The 25,929-nt window shown below is 36.9% G+C and overlaps 1 protein-coding gene across 3 annotated transcripts in view; it reads right to left on the bottom strand.

The window, feature by feature from the left end:
* The window catches only part of LOC132141599 (transmembrane protein 132C-like), a 204,609-nt gene that overhangs the window by 121,272 nt on the left and 57,408 nt on the right, over positions 1-25,929 (bottom strand). For all 3 annotated transcript variants that reach the window (XM_059551266.1, XM_059551268.1, XM_059551267.1), the window contains exon 2: positions 23,650-24,535. In XM_059551266.1, the coding sequence (XP_059407249.1) occupies positions 23,650-24,535 (886 nt within the window). The remainder of the gene's footprint in view (positions 1-23,649; positions 24,536-25,929) is intronic.

Here is a 25,929-nt window from a genome sequence, read left to right as displayed (position 1 = left end):
TGCTCACCCTTAGACCATCCAAGATGTAGATGAGTTTGTTTCTTCATCTAACCCAACAAATTCATTTTTTACTGGAAACAATGGTTTGAAGTTCAAAAGAAAATAATTTTTTAAAAAAAAGTAGATTTTTATTACAAAAATGCATTTGTTTTTCACTTCGCAAGATGTTAATTGATGGGCTGGAGTTGTGTACATTACTAGTGGATTATTGTGATGTTTTTATCAGCTGTTTAGACTCTCATTCTGACGGCACCCATTCACTGAAGAAGATCCATTGGTGAGCAATTGATGTAATGCTACATTTCTCCAAATCTGTAACCTATGTAGTAAAAACAAATCTGATTTTGGCCTGAGGGTGAGCAAACATTCAACAAATGTTCATAATAAATTTATTAATTATTTAACTTTTTCTTAAATGACATATCCTTTAAACCTACCTCCAAACTGAAACAATATATTTCAGAAATTAAAAATGTTTATTAGGCCATTTCCCTCATGGGGGCAACTGTGAGTTTTACTATCACTGTAGGATCATTTCATCCCACAACCCGACATACACGGACAAACAAACACCAGGAGGGCAAGATATGAGGTGTTATGAGAATTGTGCTATTAAACAGTGAAAACGGTGCATAAAAGCAGAGAATAATCTCTCTGCCTCTAATCTTGCCTGAGGCAGTGATAAAAGTTGACATGTATATTGATGTTCAGGGATCTTCTAAAAGCTTCCTGACTGTAATTACACAGGCACTTTGATTTTGTTTGTTTCTCCTTATTGAAGTTTCCCTCTAGAGGTTCTTTTTGTGATCTTATTCATTCATATCTGCCAAAAAACTCCCCCAAGCAACTCTCTCTGTCTTTTTCTGAACCCTCCTACATCAATACAGGTTTTTATTGGACTTTACCTGTGGCTACATATCGTTTAGAAGAGATGATTTATCCAAAGCAACTTAAAGTACACCAACCACATGCTCGGTTCTGCTGGAGCAACCCAAGGTTAATTCCCCTCATAACACTTCGATTGTTTTCCTTTTCAAGATTAGCACCCTTAACCCATCAAAGCACAGTTTATAACTTTTTTTATATATCTGTATGATATCCAATCCAGGTCGTATTAGTTGGGCATTTCTACATTTCTACGCCATCGATTTACAATTAAAAGAAATTGCACAATAACTACCGACATGTTGCCGTAAATGAATCCATTCAACTCCTTAAATGCGCCGCTGTATGTTGTCTACAAAAAGAACTAGTTCATTCTCACCACTGTCTCCATCCGCCTGAGAGGAAGTTAATTTGGGCTCTTGTGCTGGAAGATTTACTTAGACTCTGACAGCAAAACAGCACCGTTTAAATATCACCCCTTCTTCCTCTCACATTGTCCCCTGTCAAAGCAAATGCAGACTTCAGAGAAAAAAATATGTATCACACTTAGACTCTATCAAATCCTCAGTTTCAGCTGCTATGCTTTTCTCAAGGGCAGAGCAGGTTTGATGACAGTCCTTAGAGGAGAACGTCACCAGCAAGTCGTCAGACGAAAGAGGAAGGGCATAACTGCCTACAGACACATTTATACAGCTTGGGAAATTTAAAAACAACATGTTTCATGTGTTCATGGGTCTTCGTGTTTCATTTTTCACTCCAAGCCAAAAAAAAATATTCAATTATCGGAGAATATTACCTGCATATTACTTTTTCACTTTAAAGAAAGAAATGTTCAATTCAATCAAGATTTACACTTAACCATTTAAAGTTTGGGTCAATTTGGTACTTTTAATACTTTTAGTCAGCAACAATGCATTGACTTGATCAAAAGTGACAGTAAAGACAATAATAAAATGTCTTTACAAGGCTGATGAAAATTCAGCTTTTCCATCATATATTTTTAAACCCATACATATAACAATCTGGAAAATATGAACCATATTACTTTTTTAGAATTAATTTTACATGTATAAACTAAGATGTATTTTTTATTTCAGTCCAGATTTGTGTGTCTATCACTTTTCACAATAAATATATTTCCACTTTTTAAATAAATACAAACATGTCAGGCTTTAAAAATACATTTAGCAAAAATATTCTCAATTTTTTTTTTCTCAAATTTTCTCAAACTGAAAGCCCCTGTGTTCACATGTCTAATGGTTGAGATCAATGAGCAATATCAGAGTAATATCAGATGAAGAAAAAAAACAGATGCTCAGAAATACAAAAATGGCTCCTCACTACCGGCCAAATCACGTAACTCGGCTCAAACACTGTGGCCCAGCGCAGCCTACCTGAGCCTCACAGCAAGCAGATTCTCACACACACTGGGATCAGCTTGCTGCACTCTCTTACTTAGGAGAGGGGTGGAATTTAATTGTACAGAGTGACAGAGCGTGGCTGGAGAAGAAAGGGATGACCGGAACGGATTCTTTCACTTTCCACACACACACACCTTCGTAAAACTCAGGAGATGGTACAACGGGTTACACAGTCAAGGGGTTAGAGCAGGAAGAGCAAGTTAGCTAGGTTTTTCTTTTTTTTATTACACTTAAGGTTAAAGCAGACTTGGCTGGACTTTGACTTGATAAAGTTGAAGCAAACCTGAGGTTAAAAAGAGAGGTGAACTGAGGCTGTCCCACATAGTCCAGAGCAGGAAAGTACTGGCAGCCTCCAAGTGGAGTTTCTTTTGAGTTGTGATTAGTTTAGGATCTCCTGTCAGTTAGAGGTTTAGTCAAGCCACAGAATCTCCGCTGTCATCACGCTGTCGGATAAACAAGGGGACCGTCAGGAGCTCGTGTGCAAGACAACTACTCTTCCAGGCTCTGATCGTCACACTGATGGATGTGATGGCTGTCTCTCTCTCTATGAATAGTCCTGCCACGTGCAATACATTTAATGGATTTAAACCTGCTTACCAGTATGACATGCAAAACAGTCAGACTGATAGACAGAAAGACAGAGACGGACAGAAATCTGGGCAGACAGATTCAGTTTAGTAGACTGAAAAGCAAGCCTGTAACTAAAATAAGATGTGTATGTTGTCTTTTTTAGTCCTAACTTTGTTCATTTTTGGTTTCACGTGATTTATTATTGCTTGATTAGTTAAAAAAAGCGGTAATTCTATTCAATGTTTAACAAATTAAATTTAATAATTATATTAAATTACATTATCATCCATAGGGAAATTAGTCAGATCTCTTAAAATGAGTTTAACACCTCCGTGCTACAGTGCATCAGTGTTTGTCTTATTTTACAGTTAAAAAGGTAAGTGCTCATAAAAAATTTTTTTTATAGCTTTATAACATACAAAGACTTACATTCTGAGAACACATCTTAATCTCAGTATATTTCTCATTTAAGCATAAAAGTAACAAGATATAGGTAGGTTTACAAGTATACATAATAATATATTACATTTTATTTAAATATACATTTTCATTTTTAATGCATTTATTTTCTATATATAAGAATGTTTAGGGACACTGCAAAAAAAATTCTTATTTAATATAATCTTGTACAAATAATTTCACTACAAAGCAAAAATATGTAGGCCTACCTCTTATATATACTGCAGGGTACAATCCTAAAAATCCTCTTTGTGACTCTGTATATTAGCATGCGAGAGAGAAGGAAAGGTAGAGAGGACCACAGTGGGTCAGTGAAAGAAGAAAACAGCAAGAGATGGACAGAGAGAGAGAGAGAGAGAGAGAGAGAGATACTGGGGATCACAGGGGTTTAGTCAGGATCAGATAGTGGCTGCAGAGCTCTTAAAACATCTGCGTTATCTTGACCTCCTCCAACTACACAGATACACATACACACACCGAGACACTTCTGCACTGTCTGTGTGCTGCAAAGAGACCTGCTAAAATCCTTCATTCACCAGCCTTAAACAACACACACATACACACACCAGCTCAACACCTACAGGTACAAACACTTGAGCCTCTCAGAGCAACATGGTTATCAGTCAATAGCCTATAATATACTCTAAAACAAAGTTATCATTCTATTTTGCATTCATTGTACCCTTGCATGAGTGACAACATATGAGTTTGCATGTTAACATGCATTTTGCATTACATCAAATGAAACATGTATTATCAGAACGACTGAATTTTTGCACAAAAAAAAATCTAGTAAAATCTGTCGTGTCAGATGAGTTATTTTGTGCATTAAAGCATATGTCATCTGTATTGTCGGTTTGGCTGAACATTGCATTAAAGCACATGAATGACCGGAGCACAATTTCTTTTCTTTCAACTATGCAAAATTTTTGCTCAGCTCAACAAAAATTTGTTTTACAAATTATTTTGTGGGGGAAATCGTTTGGACATATTTTGCAACTCGTAGTGTGAATAGGCATTAAGAGGCATTTAATTAGAACTAAAACAAGTAAACCCCCGACAAATGCATTCAAACATATTACTGGAGTATGTTTTACAAGACAATACTCTTTCAGTCTATTTCAACATTTCAAATTTAATTCAATGTGTTACAAATCATTTCTTTGTAGGCCTAATTATTTGTGAAAATAGTAGTGCAACTGTACTTTCTGAAGGTTATCTGATTTCAACTTAAATTCCTGATGGTTTGTCTGTTCTGGAAAGAAAATGTCTTTCTAATTTGTATTGTGTAGGTTTGGCTAGTTGTTTCTATCTCTTTTTATGTGTTTTCTTTTTGCAGCCAGCCCTGTCTGTGTTTCATCTGAGGTCTTGGAGACCAGGCTTTATGGAACATCATTATTTTTGTCTTTTTGAGGTTAACTGCCAGGGCCCATGTCCAACCAAAATTGTTCAAGGGGTCAAGATCTCCCTCTGAAGGAAGAAACCATGTGCAGACAGGATACTTTTAACTTGAGATTGTTCCAGGGTGCCTGTGCTCCTTCATTCATGTGTATATTGAAAAGTTTGGGACTCCCGACTGACCTGCTTTCATCTCCAGGGACGAAATCTGTGTTTCCTACCAGCTTTACCTGCAGACTTGTTCTTAGGCTATATTGATTTGATGATGTATGTTTTTCCTCTCACATGCTCAATCAATTTAAGTAGGAGACCCTCACTGCAAATTGAACCTCCTGTTATGTTTGCTCAAAACAAATGCAACAAAAATCAAGTCCTGTCTTGATTTTAACTGGAGTGGAGTGATGGTTTTCAATCTGCACAATCTGTACCTATTACTCTTTTTGCGACCCAGAGAGAGCTGGTGCCAAAGCCAAAAAAACTCAAAGTTAACCAGCCCATTAAACCAGAAACTATTAAGGTCAGTGTCCAATGTCTTCACCATAAAGTTTTCAACACCAACAACTCAGTCTGGCTAGATGGACTCAGAAAATAAGGCTAGAAAGACACAAAACTAGATCGTTTCCATTATAATGTCTAGTGGAAATGCACAATCTGGCACACATTCTGCTCATGAAGAGATCCTATTTATGTCACTCTGCACAGTTCTTCCAAATGCATAATTTTTCCTGTCCATCTGAAAATAAAATATCTCAAGAATAAAATACATATTTAAATAGCAACATGAAGCCCAGCTCATGATGAAGTGTGAAGCAAAAAATCACCGAATTAAATTACAATGGTTATTAAGTAAATGAAATTGCTACCAAAAAAGCAATTAACTTCGACAATATTTAATTAATTTACATTTATGCATTTTGCAGTTGGTTTATCCGAAACAATGTATATTGCATTCAGTGTATACATTAATTCATTTAGATTAATTGCACATGCTGTGTTTGACCAATGACAACGACATATGCAAAAAGAACATTAAACCAGGGTTTAGGAATGTACAGTGTGCAGCTCATGAATGTGCAGCTCCTGGGTAAAGAATAAACAGTGTAAACTGTGAATCAAGAATGCTTCAGCTTCAGAAGCTTCAGAATGACCAGGGCTTTTGGATGAACTAATCCTTACATTACTGCCATCAGAATTAAATTGCTGTTACAGAGCTTTTGAAAAAGGCATCCACATAATCATGACCCATTCCCTGCACACGCAAGATTTAGATACTGTAGGACTTCAGGGAATGATATAACGGGGTTTTACTTCTGGATGAACGATACACGACCCCTCAGGGACCGCTTACCTTTCCATACATTTGTACTGAACCCACTCGATGCTGCTGTAAGAAGTCAGCTAGATCAAGAAATAAGCCCCCAGCCTCTTCAGGGAGTTCGATGTGTGTGTGTGTGTGTGTGTGTGTGTGTTTGTGTTTGTTAGACAGGTAAGAGTGGGGGAAAAAAGAATAGAGTTTCAAGAGAGATTGTTGCAGACATTCTCTCTCTCTACAGGCCTTGCCCTCTGTGTTCAAAATCACCACGCTAAGTGCTTTTGAGATTAGAACGATACGAAATGAGACCAGACGGGTAATAAGACAAGCTCCAGCACAGGCGGGGAGCCACAAGTGCTCATGACCCTCCATCTACTTCGCTGTTTAATGTAATCATGCACATACACACACGTTTAGCTTCCTATCACCTCTCCTGTTGAACGTAATTACCCAGCAGTCCTGTACTTATCACGTCTACAGGCCAGCTTAACTACACAGTCACGCACATTACCAGAGACAGAGAGGGAGCCAAGTGCTTTCTGTAGTACTAAATGGATGAACAGGTCATCCCAACCGCACACACACACACACACACACACATATATATACTGTAAATATATATGAGCCATCCACACAATTGTCTGTGTATGGCTGAGCAGAATAAAAAAAAAACCCTGAGAAGGATTTCATTTTCATTAAGGCCAATTCCCTTGAGATCCTGTAGGTCTGAGTCTTTTTCCTTTTCTTATACATCATGTCTTCTAACAGGGACTAATGATGCTCAGTGCCTGTTCAAATGAATATTTTAGAGTTGGCTAATGAGGATGAGAGAGAAGGCGCACTATTGGAGAGAAAAAGATAGAGAGAAAGAAAGATTTATGGAGGTAAAGTGGTGGGCGCTTGAATATTAGGCCACACTAGTAGGCAGCCGCAGCACTGATGCACCGTGGGACACCAGACGACAGACATTAACAATGGCTGGGTGCAGACCCCGAGAACGACACTCATCCCTTATTAAATGTGAGTGAGTGAGTGAGTGTGTGTGTGTGTGTGTGTGTGTGTGTGTGTGTGTGTGTGTGTGTGTGTGTGTGTGTGTGTGTGTGTGTGTGTGTGTGTGTGTGCTAAATGTACCGTGGACGACCTCAGGAAAAATTATTCATAAATAAAGAATTAAATGTAATTTTTAATTTTAAAATGTAAATAAATATATTAAAATCAATAAATTACATACTGACACAGACACACAAATATATATTAATTTCAGATTTATATATTTTACTTCAACTTAAACTAAAAAACAATTGAATGCTGGCAACTAGCTGAAATAAAATAGGTTTTTATGTATAAAAAATATATATACATGTCACACAGAAAAGAAACAATTTCACTCAGGAATTGCTAGTAAATTTCAGAATTAATTATATAAAATACATCATGAAACAAAAATATAAATGAATACACAAATGCAAATAACACATTAAACTAAACATTAAATATTTAAGTAGAAAGACTTAATTACGTAATTACCCAGCAGTAATTAAACAACTGAAAAAAAGACACTAAGTAATGAAAATGTTTTTATTGTTTTTGTTTTAGTTAATAACTTCACAAATAGTTTTTAGTTATTAAAAGCTTTATTTTTAATTAACAAAAATACCCTAACAAATATAATAAAGTCAAAAATTGACTCCGGAGGACATTTGAGTAACTGACATGCTCATTCACCAAATCATGTTTTATAATTTTAATAATGTTATCAGGTTTGTGTGAGGTTCGGGCTTGTATATAATAAATATCATTATGTTAGACCTCATTAGCACAGCTTCTGAGGTCTGTGTGAAAGCGTGTGCATGTGCGTGCTATAGTGGCTTTTGTTTTGTCTAAAGCACAGCTCTGTGAGGGTGCATATGATTTGAAGATTTGTGAAATTATCTTTGCAATACCAGGACTAAAATTATCTTTGGCACCTAAAACTCAAGTAAAGTCTGTCATTGATCAACCTCGGTCATTGAAATTCGCATTACTGATGTTCTGACCTACAGAATCCTAGCAGAGATGAATTTGAAGATGTTACTCTCAATAACACTGTGCAATCAGGATACAAAAAAAGTAACTATTTCTTATGTCTTTTTTGGGGGGGTGGGGGGTATTGGCAATATAAAAATATCTTGTTTTGTGTTCTACTGAAGAAGAGAATCATATAGTTTGAAAATACAGAGTGAGTAAATGAAGATAAAATTCACATTTTGGGGTGAACTATTCCTTTAACTGCTGACACTCTCTCACATCAGGGACATCAGTTAGTGACACTGATTGCACAGATCTCCGCGAAAAACTATGTGATGGAAATTATATTTCATAAGTTTGTTTACAAGTATGTTTACTTTTGCCTCAAACCAATCTTCTGAGGACAATCACAGAAACATATTTCAGCTGAATACAATTGCATAATTTACAAAACTCTTGACAAATCCTGGAATATTCTTCTCAAATTTAGTTTTCTTATTAAATTTTGATTTGCTAACCATGGACAAAGTCTATAAGCAGATGAAATCCACCACGGCTGCCTATTTTTATCCACAATACAGAGAATAATAAAGTACTATTGTAAAACATTAAAATTATGTCTTAACTGTCACTTTTGATTAATTGAATCATCCTTGCTGAAAGTATTTGTTTAAAAAAAAAAAAGAATTTTCAAAAACTTTTTTATTTGAGACTTTTGTTTGGTTTCTTGGTCTTTCTACTCTTCAGCTATAGTTATTAAAATAAATGTACCTAGCCTTGCAAATTAAGTGAAAAGAGTACAATTCTGTTAAAAAGCAAAATATGCAAAACAGTTTACACACTCTGCTTATTTGAGGACAAGCATTAAAATTGGAAAATGTGGTAAATCATCTGAGAAATCTGCTGGGTTTTGTTCACCAAGCATCACATTAAACAGTGTAAATGTTTCCTCTTGAAACACTGTTGGACAGCTGTGAGACACACATGATGGACCAGGACAGACAGAAGAATTATTTCCAAAACTGTGATTAAATGAGATATAACTTCACACTAGATGCACAAAACAAAATGCAGTTTGTCTACAGCTGTTGTAATATAAGATGTAATATAAGGAGTAGAGCTGTTCCGATTCCAATACTAGAATCGGAAATATCACCGATACTACAACAAATTCTGGCATCGGCGAGTACATGAACCCATATACCGATCCGATACCATTTTCTTAAACAAAACCTAGTTATGACCGCTAGCTTTGCCTAAACGCTGCACGGTTCTTCTTCGCTGCTCAGAATGCATTGCAAACACAGGAAGTTGTGCTGTGTTGCCACAAGCGAGCGCTGTTTAGAGCAGCGAAGAAGAAATGAAAATGCGTTAGCAGCACTGATCTATATATGACTGGATCACTCATCGCGTTCTAAACTGCCAACAGACAGTGAAGCCGCTTCTATATTATAGATCAGTGGTTAGCAATATGTGCACTGTTTAGCAGTATTTCAGACTGGACCAACCAGACAGTAAAACGGCGACTAGGGATGCCACAAGTACTGGCACTTCACTACCAAGTCGGTGCTGAAAATGTAAAAATGTGATGATACCAGCGTCTCTGTAGTACCGGTAGTAAGTTACCGACTCCCGAGTATATTTGTTACCCGCAGCTGCATTCAGTCCCTTCCATGTTAGTCTAAGCGCAGGACTCCAGACTGTAGCCGAATATATACTAGTGTCTGTGAAAATTAAACTGCAAAATACTATTTAAATATTACTCCTGCAAATTCTACATCTCTGTGGGAGACGGGCGCAGATGTGCGGGAGCTCGCTGTTTTGTAGTCTCTGCCGTGTGTCACTATATGAGGACACGAACGCATAAACCGTCACTTCATGAGAATTTACAGTTTCTTTTGAGAAAACGGTCATATCATAAACACAGACACTCAAAATATCTTCATGGCAACCCATCAAAATAAATTTTCGGTTTAATGTGAGTAAATTGACAATATATTAAACTACTGGTGTAGCTTACAGTAGATTTAGCTATGTCTCTATGTAGTAATAATAATACGTCTCTTAATAATAATAATCATGCCTAGACAGTTGCTTGTTTTTTACTTTTTTTGTTGTAAAGAGATTATCTGATTAATATATCATTTTTTATATTCCTAGACTTATTTGTTGCAGTTTTTTATACAGTTTTATTGTAAAACTAAAATACCTTTTTTAGTTTGCGCTGTTAGATTTTTGGCTGCATTTGAAGTTCTTTTTTGCTTAAGAAAATAAATAATATTACTAGAGATCGACCGATATGGGTTTTTCTATAGCCGATGCCGATGCTGATGTTTAGAGGTCAGGGTCAGCCGATGGCCGATATGTGCTGCCGATTTTTGGGGGCCGATATCTTGAAGTTTTCCCCTTCATTTGCATGCTAAAATGAAACACTAATAATAAGTGGATGCACAACATTTCTAAACTTATCATTTATTGAGCACTGACTTGAACCATCTCTCGAATCATAATTTTGTGCACTGCACGGTATTAAAATAAAAAATTTATCCAAAGTTAACCAAACAAAATCAATAAACTGACCAAGTATTAAATATATAAAACAGGTAATATATATATATATATATATATATATATATATATATATATATATATATATATATATATATATATATATATATAAGTCAATCATTTGCATTAAAGTTTAAGAGCATTTATCAAGTAGAATTTTTCAAGTTTGTTGGAACATAAATGTAAACTTAAATATACATTTAAATAAATAAAATTTTAGAAATAAAAGTAAATTAAACTGAAAAATATAAAAAAATAAATATATAAAAATTAAATAACAGTAGTGCTGCAAACACACTAGCAAGCAGCAACATTTGTGTTTGGTATAAATGACACAGAACATCTAAAGTGCATTCTAATTTCAAACTTACATCGCAGTCTGTTCATTATTAAAATAAAGTACAGTCAACCAAACATTTAAAAGGTTACACTTGTCAGTTTAAATAGACCGTAGTATACCGGTCCACTCTGCTGTTATGCCAAGGAGGTTTTTGCTCATGTGTAGAGAATGATCTTTCCGTCTAGTTTACATTAAATAAATAAAAAATATTATAGTTTAACATTCAGATACATTGCGAATATGGAAACATTTGGATATGTGCAGAACGAGACGTGAGCAATAACCTCCAAATACATCTACTCAAACCCGTGCTCGCTCGTCCTCATATGGATCGGATCATTTTTCGGATCCGCAAAAAAAAAAAAAAAAAGGCCAAGACAAATAAACATACGTTTTGTCTTTTTTTTAATTAACATTAAATTATTAGATTAAAATATATGAAATCAACTTAAAGTGCACATAATATCTTCTTTTTAACATAATAGCCCGACTTCTCATTTTCCAGTGTGCTGTGATGAAGTGAGCAGTTGTCGTCACAGAGCTCTCCGTCCCCCTGGACGTCCACCCTTCTGTCGTGAGCGCAACAGAGGATGCTTGGGATAGTTCATCCACAACTTTTTTCTTCTCCTGTTCATAAAGATCTGGCACAATCTTTTCACTCTAACCTCTTTCCTCATCATTATATCTGACAGGGAATCCAAAATGCGCGGGGCGTTCAAGCTCCTCCGTTCCTCTGTTCGCCATGACCACTGAGTGTGGACTAAACATGCGCAACTTTTTTTTTTTTATAAATCAATCCGGGGGTCACGTGTGTGCCGAACCGAGGATATTGATCAATGATGATCTGTTGCACCACTACTATAGTGTGTCATTTGAAAACATTGCAGTTGCGTTTTAAAATACAACAACAAGCAACACGAAACCATTTAAAGAGGGGCATTCAGCGGTCTTCCTTGATGGGAAACAGTCAACAAAGTAAAATGATCTCCAACGAATGGCGTGCTCTCTTCATTTTATCAAATGATCATAATCACATCTATTCATTTTATAGTCCTGCTACTAGCATTTTAGTCAGACTAAAACCCCTTTAATTCGGGTGAGAAAGCTTTTTTTCCAAGTGGCTTTTGCACATAATAATAATACCGCTGCAGACGCATTTTGCAGCATTAAGGTAATTAATTGACCATTAATTTAAACGACGATCGATCATGGAAATTATCGAATATTGACATCCCTAAATACAAATGAGTTGGATGGAAAACTGGTTATTGTCTGCATCAAACCATGCTTCCGAACAAATGTCATTCACCGTTCTGGGCAGCTCCAGGACAGCTGTCTCTCCGAGCACGCTGCTGTCTGTGAGCAGGGCGGAGTAACATCAGAGACAGTTTACTTTGGTAACGTCACGCTGCAGTGTTTGTTAGAGCGATCAACTTCTCCACCCCATTTACAGAGTGAAATTCTCTGACTACCTTTATCTCCCAGGACTGTTGTTGAATCTTCCAAAACTTTTGGCTTGGTGCTTCACATGCAGCAGCAGCACTTTCCACCGCACCAATAACACGGGGCTGCCCGCCGACGTGCCTGACTTTAAATCGGCGCTACTAAACACGGATATCGGCCGATGCCAATTATTAAAAAATGACAAATATCGGCCCGATATATCGGCCGACCGATATATCGGTCGACCTCTAAATATTACTGTCAAATTCATGTCAGATAATAAAAATACTGTAAGAAATACAGTAGTTCACCATGTATTTGTTCATGTTTTATCAAGGGATAAGTCTGAAGCACAACATAAAATAATTCTAGAAATTTACACAGGGCTAGTAGTATATACAGCCAGGTATCGGAATCGGTATCGGGAAGAGAAAAGGGTATCGTAACATCTCTAATAAGGAGTAATGACTTACCGTAAACAAGCCAGTAGAGGTGCTAATGTTAACCCAGAGAGAAATAATATCTTATAATTAAGATAATCAAATCACATCTACCTCAATATAAAAAATTGGCTAATTTAAAAACTATTTCAATTATAAACTTATGGTAATAATAATATTAACTTAATTTAATAATAATAAATAATAATCTTCACCCGAGATGCAGAAAGAGTCACAAAATATTTCTATGAACTGAAGTTTCAAATAATACTAACTGAAAATTAAAATTGTTATTCTTAAGAAAATTAGTTGCTAATTTTAAATATTTGTTAGTTACTACACTTTAGAAAGTGGAATGTGGAACAACAAAGTTGGTATAAACATCTTTGAAACCCTTGGGTGTAGAAGTTTTTAACATATTACATCCAATCAAATTAGTAATTATTTTTGAAAATTGTAGAAATCAAATTTAATGCAAAATAATAACTAAGATATAAATCCCCGCTTACTAGTCAAAGAAAAAAATGCCAAAACTATTTTTTTTTTTGTTAATTTACATATACAGTCAAACCAAAAAAATATTCAAACACCAGATATAATATTTTACTATAAATTTTTTACTAGTGGGTGCAGGATAGGGGTGCCCCGAATGATCGGCTACTGATCACTATTGGCCGATAATGGCTTGGGAATGCTTGATTGGCGTTCTCTATAAAGGCTATCTCAACTGATGATGCGCATGCTGTGAGAGGTTTGGCATGACATGCAGTGGCACCGTCTCAGTCCGGCTCGGGTAAAATAGGTGAGGTACAATTTATATTTATTCATTAACTTACTTATAAAGTAGTCTGAAAACTTCTGTGAGACAATTTCACAAACAGCTTAATTGATTCACCGCGTCACTCTCTCTTTCTTTCTCAAAATACGCAAACAGCTCCAAATCAAATTGTGTCTGCATTATAAGAGAGCTGCATGCTGCACAGTTGACAGGAATTATCACTTGCACAATCTAGGCAGTGTCGCGTCGTCACTAAATTTTATAAATTGCATTTCTTTTTAATTCTTGCCAGCATTCAGCACTCACGCACTCTCCTGGAGACTGTATGCTCATGCACACTTGCAGTGCACACACGTAACGGCAAGTTCACATTACTCCGTTTGCACTGTGTATGCGGTGCATATTTTTTCCGCCCTCATGTTAACGGTTTAAAATATTCACACTGCACACGGTTGCGGTCTGGCAGTTTTCTTTAATTGCTAATGTAAACTTTTTACACCACAGGCTGAACAAAATTAAGCATTGCTTGGTAATTGGTTGACCTAAATTTGTATTATCTAATTGTGTACTTAAATTTAACAGCTGAATAATTTTTACCTGATTGTAATCCATTACATACCTTTCTATCAAAGTAATTTGACATTAAGATGAATTTGTTCTGACACAAATTAACTGAGCTTCTGTCATATTTTATTACTATTTTCTAAATTATAGCGAATAAACTCTGATAATGTGAAGAATGTTAAAGATGTCTGAATACATTTTGGTTTGACTGTATACACAAGTAAAAACTTGATCAGTGTATGACATCAAGTAGCGAAAGAGCGATAAGAGAGCAGGCGGATCCTATGCTTTCGCTGTTAATGTCATACACTCATCTTGTGCAGCACTTCTTCAAATGGAATACACCTAATGGCAGAGGGAGGTGAGATGTAAGTGCAAGTAATTAAAAATGCTTCAACTACTTTAAAAGCCGACATCTGGACACATTTCGGCTTTTATGAACAACCTGGTAAGCACGACCTGGAGAAGACACGCTGTGTGTAAATCATGTCATGCACATGAAATATGTAGGGGGCATGGGCGAATTAAGCCTCATGAAGCACTGAGGCTATTCTCTGACTATCTGAGAAAAGATTCAGAGCTTTGAGTGTCTTGAAAACAGTGCCATTCGGTGATTAATAAAAAAATAAATCAGCCAAAAGCATGTGAAAGACTTTCCATAGAACGAGGCATCTACCACATATTCCACAATTCGATTCAAGTTACGCACACAAATAAAAGCCTAACAGTGTGTGTGTTTGTGATTGTTCTGTCTCTGATAAATTAATTTACCCATTAAACTGTGCAATTTAATACCAGTTGAATATCAATATGATGTAATAGAAGAATAATGTACACATATGAATTGCATATGACAAGTATTGAATTTTTCTGAAATAATTTGTATTCCTCATATTACTTGTAATACTGGGAATCTAAAATGTAACTGAATAAGTCAGAATTAAAACTTACTCGTAAAGAGGGGATCAAACATTTTGACACGCAAAGTGAATCGCGCACGTGACTGGACAGAAAGTAGAGCTTTGTTTGTCATTGTTATTTCTATGTTAACAAAACACGCTTTGAATCAAGGCTTCATCTGGCATGCCCATTTATTCTCGACACAAGCTCTGATGCCTCGGTTCAAATGTCACATCACTAGCAGGGGGTCATACCACTAACTTAAGAAACCACGTCAGGTAGAGTTCATATATCTAACTGCTTGTATTTATTGACAAAATTGTATATATGTGAAGTAAAATAGAAAATTGAGGATGCAATGCATCATCAATGCATTGTGATGCATCATGATACTGAATTGAACTGAATCGATGACAATCATAACCGAACCAAACCGTGAGTCCAATGTAGGTTCACACCCCTAGAATATATAAACGTTTTGGCTTCGTTAGGTCGATTCAAACGTCTGTAGAGGTGCACTTTCAAACAACTATGTCTTTCCATTAGTATGACACACAAACAAGGAAAAATACCAACTACACAAACTTGATTTTAGAGGGGAAAAAATGAAGCTTTTTTTAGCTATTTCAATCTCCTCCTTGACAACAATGAGGGCAGAAATTTGCGATTTTCTAGACAAACAAACAAACAACGGCTGGCAGACTTTTCCCATCATCGGTAGGAGGAAAACATTTTGATTTTCTCCATCTAAACAGATAGCAGGTGGTGAAATGAAAGACATCACACATCTTTTATAGACCCAAACGACACCAGCAGGAGTGGCTTTGATGTCGCAGCATCGTTCAACTAGCAGAAACAATAGCATATTCCTCTGCCAGCATGCATCTGTCTCTCTGCTGACGGAAGTTAATTGAGATAGGAGATGTTTTCCATAGTGACTCTCCTGCAGACAATCTCAATCGCAGACCTAAACACCATCACACCAAACAAAAATATGACTCTTAGCTTAAGTAGTAAATAGTGCCTTTTGCCTTCCTAAATCAGTTATAATGACTGTGTCCAGATGCACATTTCCACCTAAAATTTTGTCAGGCTCAGTTGTTATACCCCCTGAAACAACCTAAACGTAGTGCTCCTTCATCCATTTTAATGATCCTTACGTGCTGATGGCGGAGACTAATTATTGCCCATTATAAAACTCAACAGCAGTGATCGAGGACAGCGGAGCTGGCGGGACGTGTGTGGCGCTAGTCTGGAGCTCCGCTTTATCTGTGCACTGATGAATAAGTCTAATCTATCATATGTCTGGGAAAGCCCCAAGGCCTCCAGACTGAAAAGCTGCCAGCGAGTACGCAAGCAGCGGTGTGTTCATGTGTGAACTGTAACTATAAGGATCACTAAACTGCATGCATGTGTATTGTTAGCACTGAATTATGGGTTTATGAGTTCTATGGGTGTAAACGGTATAACATTAGCACTCGCCAAGTACCCAATGCAAGTAAGGAAAAATAAAGTTGTAGTTGGCAAGTATATTTAAGTTGCCCGGAAGCAGCTTCATTTTTTTTTTATTAATTCTTACAATTGTATTGTTGCACTGCATACAACATTGTTATTATATAAATATGCAACCAGCTCATAATAACAGTGTTTCGGAGCATTTTCAGTGAATGCTGCTCCACACAAACTTCATCTCTGCAAGTCCTGTGAGCTTGAGTGGCATATGCATTTGAAAATGCAACTTGTGCAAAACATCTTCCCAAACATGTAATGAGAATCATTCAAACATCTGTTGACAACAAATAAAAAGCATTTCAAAGGCAAAAAAAAAAAAAAAGATTCTTGATGAGTTTGGTAGGAGTAAGCTGGAGGCTTTCATCGAGTTCTGAAGATCGGAGAGTCCACAGCGAATCAAAAAGGTTACTTGAAGATGAAAAACTGCAGTAAAGTCAGACTCCAGGGTAATGAGTCTTGGAGAGTATCTCAAAGGGTTTCAGCAATGATTGGTTTGGGTTAGGGACATTTAAGGGTCTACCAGTCACACCCATCTTTGACAGATTGGCCAATGTAGATGTGTGAATTTGTGAATTGAGCAAGGAAGGTTCCTTTGTCTCATGAAATACCTTTGTAGGGTATCAGACCTCGAATAACACAATTTTCGATTCAATCAAAAACATGGTTGAAGTGTGAATGTCTCATAGTCTGTAAAACTTTAGCATGATGTGAAAAAAAAAATATTGGAGTCAGTTTACTTTATTCGTTTTCATTATTATTATAATTATTATATTAAACTGAATAAATTGTTACACCTTTTTATATTTTGTAGTTTCATGAATTACTTTTGATAAGACAAAGGTTTATTATTGTATGTTCGTTTGACATTTCATTTATTATATACTAGGGGTGTAACGGTACGCAAAAATCAAGGTTCGGTACGTACCTCGGTTTTAAAGTCACGGTTCGGTTCATTTTTGGTACAGTAAGGGAAAGAAATGCAAACATTAAACTGCAGGTTGTTTTTTACTATAAACTTTTTTTAGCAATTTGTTTACACTTTTTTTAAATACTTTTTAATAAAATATATATAAAATAAAAAAAGAATAAGAAATAAAATACTGCTGCAAAGTTCTCCACTAAATAAAATACTCTCAGTCTCAAACCAATATCATATAATAAAATATAATGAAAAATATAAATAAATAACTATGATTACAGTGCAGCATTACCAATCCCAGCTTGTAGGCCTGCTCATATTTAAAAAATATATATAACTTTTCCAAAGTGTAAAATGCAGCATCAACAGTTTCAGTTTTTAGACCTGCTCAGATTTTGTTATTGCGTTGGACCGATCGGAATTAAGAGCAAAGGTCTGCTTAAAAGCCGACGGGAGCTGCATATGAATTACATTCGTTTTTTTCCTAGTTGTAGTGATGTTCACACTCGCGTGATTGCGTGATTGCCTTTTGAAAACCTTAGGCCGGTGACACACTGGCATATTGCACCTGTCAAACATTTCTATCAAATATTTTTATATATATGCTCAACATGAAGTATAGATATTGTTGTCGTGAAGACAAGATCCTGGTCTGTCGGCGGTCTCCCTCTATGTCACATATAGTAACAGCAGCGTGCCAGCGCCGCGTCAGGCACGATTCTGGTGTGTAAAGACACAGAAAATGCGAAGCAGCCGTCACTCAACTGATACGCCACGCTCACGCCACGCAGCCAGTGTGTCACCGGCCTTAGAATCAGCTGCAGGGCGGGATTTGTGCTGAATGCGGAGACTTCCTCCACTTAATATGTTCGTTTGGAAACACGAAAATGTACCTATGTTCCGGGCACAAAATATTGCATTCGGTCATTCGGTACACACGTGCACCGTACCGAAAGCCCTGTACCGAAATGGTCTGGTACGAATACACGTACCGTTACACTCCTATTATATACCCTTTAAATTACCTTGTTGAAAGAACAGCAGCAGCAGCAGTATGGTGTAACACTTACTTGAAACATGTATTTGGTACTTGCTACCTTATATCTTTACTCTTTTCTTTCATTCTTTTCATTGCTTTGGAAAACTTGTCTCGGATGTTTCTCTGTGTTGCTTTTTGCATAACTCCGGGTTGTCAACACAGAGCTCTGTTGCTATTTGTTTCTATGAATTAATGCTTTCTCTGAATCTTTAAAGTCTCTCCGCGAGTGATCATACAGGTGCGGATATATCTGTGCACAAGGGCGTAGATTTGGTTTGAACATTGGGGGGGTTGAACGTTGTATGCTGCCCGTTATTTTTTTCAAAAAAAAATTTTATTATGTGTATTGTTATTGGATAATTTATTTCTTCCTATCTATCTATCTATCTATCTATCTATCTATCTATCTATCTATCTATCTGGCAACATGCTTTAACTGATTCCAAATTCAACATATACAAATATGAAAGAGACAACATTTAGACATTTATTTTAAGATTTTTACATTCCACCTTAATGCATTTTAATTTTTTTTCTAAAGGGAAACACATCTTTAAAACATTAAAGGCATTAATGTATAGCCTAACTTTACAAAGCTGCTGTTTTTCTATACTGTTTCCTATTTTATTTTATTTTATTGATTGAATGGCATCTTCTTTACCAGATCACCTGCTCCTCCTCTCCCTCTGCTGACTTTTCTACCCTGCAGCTATATTTACCTCGAATCTGTTATAAAAACATGTTAAGAGATTATACACCTCATAACGTTATGAAATTTGTGTATAATCATCATTCATAAAATTCTAACATCGTAGAGATTATCAAAAGAAAGAAATTAAGTATTGAAACCGCCAGTAGGCGGCAGTGTTTCACTGTTTTAATGAGTTAGCCACTTAAATCATTCATTCATCCAATTCGTTCAAAAGTCAGATTAATTTAGTAAGAAAACAAACACCGATGTGAATACTTTTGTCGTTGATAATTACAGACACTATTGAAAAATATACTAGAAAACAGACAGCTGCTTTGGTAACTTGTTATACTGATAGTTATAGCTAAATACATTGCAATGGATTAGCTAGCTAAAATATGTGGTGTGTACTAACTATTACACAATATTCTCATACCTCATTCTCAGTATGCTTTAATTTTTTTTGCATCCCTCTCTGACCAGCAGTTAAATATAGTCCGCTGTGCAGCGCTGTCTTCATTTTTGGCGTTAACATTATCCGTGTGCTCTCCCATTCAAACACCACTCGCTTGTTTTGGTGAAAGTGCGGCTCATTGGTTGGGCGTTACCAATCGGCTCAATGGAGGAGGAGTATTTTTTGTCTGATTTATTATGACATACTCATATTTGATTAAGAACAAAATTATTTTTACAAAATAAATGAATTCTATTTTTTCATATTATATTTTTCATTTGATCTACTGTGATTTTCATGTTGAAATATTGGGGGGGTTGTAACTGATGGATTTGAATATTGGGGGGGGTTACCTCCCCCCCATCCCCCCCACAAACTACGCCCCTGTCTGTGCACCTCAGCTATTCGACACTCCAGTGTATTCATGTTGCTATTGACTGAAAGTTCGCTTTGGTCAGCTGTTTCGAACTGCCAAAACCAACTCAAAACAAACTTCATTTCGGCCTGATTTTGTTCGAAATAGTGTCATATCAGTTCGTTCTTCGATTTCATTTGAAGTATATCGGGGCCTTTATGTTTAGCCTAATGCCGGGTCTCCAAGTCCGACCTTGAGTGCCCATCTAAAACTTCAACCAGCCCACAACTCCACATCTTCAGCCAACGTCCAACGACTAGCCTCGCAAGACTTCACTACGAATGACTACTGAACTTCCAGCCAATCAGCAACCTCTGAAAACTTTTTCTGCATGGACGACAACAAAGGGAACCTTCTTAACAAGCAACGCAAGAACCAGATTCTAGCTGAACTGGTGCATTTAATATAAATTTTAATCTCATTGAGGAACTCCGTTTGATGGTTAATGAAGTTGTTCAGGTCTATGCAATTGCACATATTGCTGTGAACTTGGGATTTCACATTTTCATTCTCAAACTCATTCTTTCCTCAATTTCTCCCTGCAACTTGTATGAATGTATGAATGCATGTGTTCATGTGTTAGATTAGTTTATATGGCTTTCGAGTATGTCTGGGCCACAGTTAGTGGCTCCAGGTGGGGATGGGGGATTTGTTCCTTCCCCCCTGAAATATCTTTGAAGCTCAAAGAGAAAGCCAACAACTGTCCTGGCTAGCGTCTGTGAAGATAGCAGATGTGTAAACGCTCTTTGAACCAGAGGTGTACTCTAGACATGCATCTGTAATTTAGTTACAAAAAGTCAGCTGCCTGAGCTTTCAAACTCAGCATTTGTGTTCATAAACACGCTGTAAGTAACCTAAATTGTCAGAGTTCATTTAGAGCAAAGGAGTCCAGTCCTGTTCCTCTAGGACCGCCATCCTGCAGCGTTCAGCTCCGGTTCTAATTAAACACCTGAACCAGCTAAACAAAATCTTCAGAATTACTAGAAACTTCCAGGCACGGTTGTTGGAGCTAAGCTCGGCAGAAAGCTGGTCCTACAGGAGCAGGACTGGACACCCCTGATTTAGAGTGTTGACATACAAAGCCACAATTCTCACAAACAGCCTTAAAAAAATCAGGCTGCTAACAGAAACCATTTATGAAAATGTGATTAACATGAATCTGCAATGGAGCCATGCACACTTTCATTTCTCATCCATATTGTCTCAGATGCTTAGACAGTCACTCCACTGAAACTCTTCATCAACACAGTGCTGCAGACTTGCCAAAGTAAAACTGCCCTTAATATTCTTAATAGGCATGCACAAGATAGCCATGCCATTTTGTTTAAATGCCAATATTTTTTAATTTATCCATATTTTATCTTGTATATATATATATATATATTTGCAGATACTGGGCATATAATTATGCAAGCTCATTTCCTGTGTTTTAGATTACCTTTGCAGTTGTCTAACGCACTTAAAAAAAACGCAGCTAAAAATAGTAAATCATTTTAATATTGCCATTACATGAAAATAATTATTGGACTGTTGATACTAGACAGTAGATTTAAACTTTTTTTTTTTTTTTTTTACATTTGATTATTCATTTTCTGTATTTTATTCATAACTTTCTTATATTGTATTTGTCTTATTGTTTGTTATTGTTTGTTATGTGCATATTTGCTCTAATTTTGCTTTATATTGTAAAATATAGCCTAGCAGGGCTCTAGAGTGCAACCAATTTGGTCGCACGTGCGACCTAATTTCTCAATGGTCCGACTAAAAGTGCAGCTGAACAGTTAAATGCAACAAATTCACGCAATAGGCTTAAGCTTACACGCAAAGCACCGGCAAAAGCAATTACCATAAATGTAACAGGGGGAAATAGTAAGGAGATATTTTAATTATTTACTTATAAACAGAGTTTTGTGTCGCAAGGATAAAGTTGCCGATCCTGACTCGCCATCTCATTAGACACGCCTTTAGAGAGAAGTGCATCTTTACGGATTATAATTATAAACGAAAGAGTTTTTGTTTTCAATTTTTTTTATTATGTTAAGTAGTCATTTAAACGTTTCTATAGATATATTTATGTCTGTGAGGCATGTTTTCACTGAGTTTCGGTTCATTCTTGTTAAAGACGACATGGCAGAAAGCACAACATTTTGTTGATATTGTGAGTGCACACAAATAAAAGTAGACCCTTTGCAGTTACGAATGATGTATTACTCTTACCTTTATGAGCAAAAATGGCAGCGTATCCACTGAAAAAAATGCAAGTGATCACGCTAGCATCTCCATATCCTGAAGCGTCTCCACACAAACTATTGGATATAGCCTAATTAACGTTTAAATATTGTTATATGCTTGAACTGTTTTATATCTATAGATTTTATTTTAGGCAAGTCCTGATGATTTGAGAAGGCTAAACTGATCAAATATAGGCTCATTGTCTGCCACTGGCAGCTTGGTCGTTACTTAAATTTTTTTTTTTTAAACTTATATTTAACAAACAAAAAATGCTCCAAACGTTTTTCTAAATTAACTTAAGAAAAAAAGAAACGAAAAATAATCAGTTTGCTTGAACTATTTTAATAGCTGAAACAGTAGTATAAGCTGTTTAGGGACTGTTTAGCTGTTCACATAATAGAGCATCCCTTCATTCAGAAACAGTGGAAGATCTGATAAGAATCAGTGTAGAGGGGCCAAGTCTGTAAGATTTTGCTGCTAGAGAGAATGTGGCCAGCTGGTTTAGCCAAGGCTAGAAATCAAGAAGGCAAAACTACAGGAGATGGCCATCAGAGGGGCATGTGACTGCAAAGGAGGATAGTCCATAAGACATTGAGCCATGAGATGTTCAGTTTGAAAAGCTTAAAACACTTCATTTAGATTTTCTTTTTATTTAATTTATCTTGAGATGTTTTAAGTTTTCATTTCAGTTCAGTGAAACACTTTAAGCACCAACACTTTTTCAGTAGGTTACCTTTCTTGTAGAATTGTGCTTCAAATAAAGAACATTATGTTGACCAGATTGTTCGTTAATCATTTAAGCAACAAATCAATATTGCCTATATGGACAGCAATTTAAAAAATGTTAACTTGTAAAACTCTGGTGTTAAATGCGATGCGGTCAAAAATTTGGGTGCACCTAAGTATAAAAGGTAGGTGCTCCAGTGCAACCAGTGCAAAAAGTTAGTCTAGAGCCCTGCCTAGTGTTCTCATGAAATAAAATAACTTGCATAGTGAAATAAGATTTTGGTCAAATTGCGTACCCTTACAATGACATAAAAAAAAATACTGAAATTAAAATAACGGCCAAAAAATATTAGCCTAAATATTGATTAATTTACATAAGGTTGGCTACTATTTGATTACTTTTCTTTTCTGAAGACGAGTACAAGACAAGTAAAAATTAGCAGACAAGCCATACACCACAGTAGATTTGGTGGATTCAACATAAATTAAAAATTATTGTCTGATCGATTCATTAATGCATTTATGAGCAGAAGATTTTCAACCTCTATGCAGGTGTGTGCATGTTGTTCAGCCTACCTCAGTGTGAACTGCTCAGTGGCGGCAGCCGAATTCATTAGTACTTGAAATCCCACCGTCTGTCCCTGTTTAACTGGGCTGGGGGGCGCCAGTATCTCAACGTCTCCATCCAGTCTAAGTCGGTTTCTGGGCACTTTGTTGTCCCCAGTGGTGAGAGTCACCGTCCCAATCCTCTGCATATCACCTTCCTGCCCTCCAGTCTTTCCTTGCATCCTACCAGCCACACACTCTTTTCCCAGGGCCTCTGGAGGGAGAATGGAGTAGTGCAACTCCACCGTGACAGGTATGGGCTCCTGTATGCGCCTACGTGATGGAGGAGCATTGAACCAGGTTATAGGAATGCCGAGCTGGGCTACACAGATCCCCAGGTTTCCCTCCAGTCGGCAGGCGCTCGATACAGAACCTTCCCCCGGATCGCGGATGCCAACGACACGGATACATGGCAACAGTTCTGCTGGAGGATCCACATCCTCCCACCTGCGGCCTGCCAGATAAAACAACACCTGGATTTGAGGCCGATCGACTCCTATCCTTCTGCTCACCAGGTGTGCTCTCACCTTCCAGCCCAGCGTCAGGTGTGAAGAGGTGTGGAAAGAACGTGGCAGCGCACCCTGGAGGAGCTCTGGTGGTACTGGTGCCTCTGTGGTGAGATTTCCATAGCTACAGTTGACCGACAAGAGGGGAGCAGGGCCAGATTCGGGCAAGTGGAGAAAGAGAGGCTCACTGCGTGTCTGCAAGCTACCGTTACGCATCACTTCCTGTGTGGCCTCCCGGAGAAAGAAGGATGACTCTGCACCCTGCAGTTGGCAGGACACAGGGAGGTAAGTGGGCAAAGATGAGGAGAACCTGGGAACGAGATCGCTGCCTCCGCCCCTGCTCTCGCACACTGCGGAGAGACAAAGAGAAAGAGATTTATCTGAATGTTTATTTCATTTCAGAGACACTACAGATGTTATTAAAAGGAAAATTGCTTTCAGTTATTATTTAAAGTGTCCCCTGGCTTTTGTTTTATTTCATTTAACGAGAGCATTTATTTACGGAGAAACAAATTAAATTAAGGCCAAGGGTCTTTGGAAAGATAATTGTATGAGCATGTGTAGAGAGTAAGTCAATGTTCTGAGTGAATAGAGTAAAATAAAGCAAGAAAAAAAGAAAATGTTATATGTACACTATTGAAAAATTAGGGGGGCAATAAGATTTTCAGAAAATTGTTTTTGACATGAAATCTCTCACAAAGGCGGCATTTGTTTGATCAAAAATACAGGAAAAACAGGAATGTTGTGAAATATTAATATAATTTAAATGAACTGTTTTCCAATTTGTGATGCTTACTGTTATCGATGTTGGAAATAGGTGTTCCCTAATATTTTCGTGGAAAATAAATCTTTATACTTTTTCAGGATTCAGAATAGAAAACTTACTTGAAAAACACATTAGCTAGACAAAGACATTTTTGCAACAAATATTATAGTCTTAACCTTCACATTTGATAAATTTTATTGCATATATATATATTGGATGGGTTAAATGCAGAGCACGAATTCTGAGTATGGGTCACCATACTTGGCTGTATGTCACGAGTATATAATCACAACACCAGTTTTATCCAAAGTGACTTCCACTGTCTTCATTTTATCATTATGTTGAACCCATGACCTTGGCACTGCTAACACCATGCTCTAGCAGGAATCATTTGTAGCCCTCAGGCTCACTTTCACACAACTGCTTCCACCTCCTCTGGACAGGATATTACACTGTGGTGGCTTTGTGTGTCATGTTTCTTTGTGAGTGTTAGGTTGTAATATCGATGGTGGAAAGTCCTCTTTTTTTTGCTCAGGGATGACTTAAGTGAACCTCTCTCAAAACATGACCCAAAAAGTCAACAAGTCATCACTGAAATTGAAATCTATCATTTAGCAGACATTTTTATCCAATACACAAGGTCCCACAGGAGCAACTTAGGGCTAAATGCCTTGCTCAAGGGCAGAATAGCACTACAGGGGGACTGTGACCTCAGTAAAATACCATCCCAGGAAAACTACTGGATCAGACACTAAACTTCAGCTGCAAGACCACAACTTTACTCCACTACCACTATGCTATGCTTGACTAAAGTGATGCAGTCATAATAGGCAAACCTTTGATCTGCAGCGTAAAGTCTGAAAGGTCAGAAGGTTTGTACTACTCTAGTACACAATTAATTAGCTTAGTATCTCAAATAAACAAAAAAACTTGGTATGGCAGTACTATATTGCTCTCACAATATGAACCTGATACCTT

Source organism: Carassius carassius, chromosome 5 (assembly GCF_963082965.1).
Source record: "Carassius carassius chromosome 5, fCarCar2.1, whole genome shotgun sequence".
NCBI classification, from domain to species: Eukaryota; Metazoa; Chordata; class Actinopteri; order Cypriniformes; family Cyprinidae; genus Carassius; species Carassius carassius.
The sequence above is the reverse complement of the archived record's forward strand: the minus strand, read 5'-3'. Positions and strand labels throughout refer to the sequence as shown.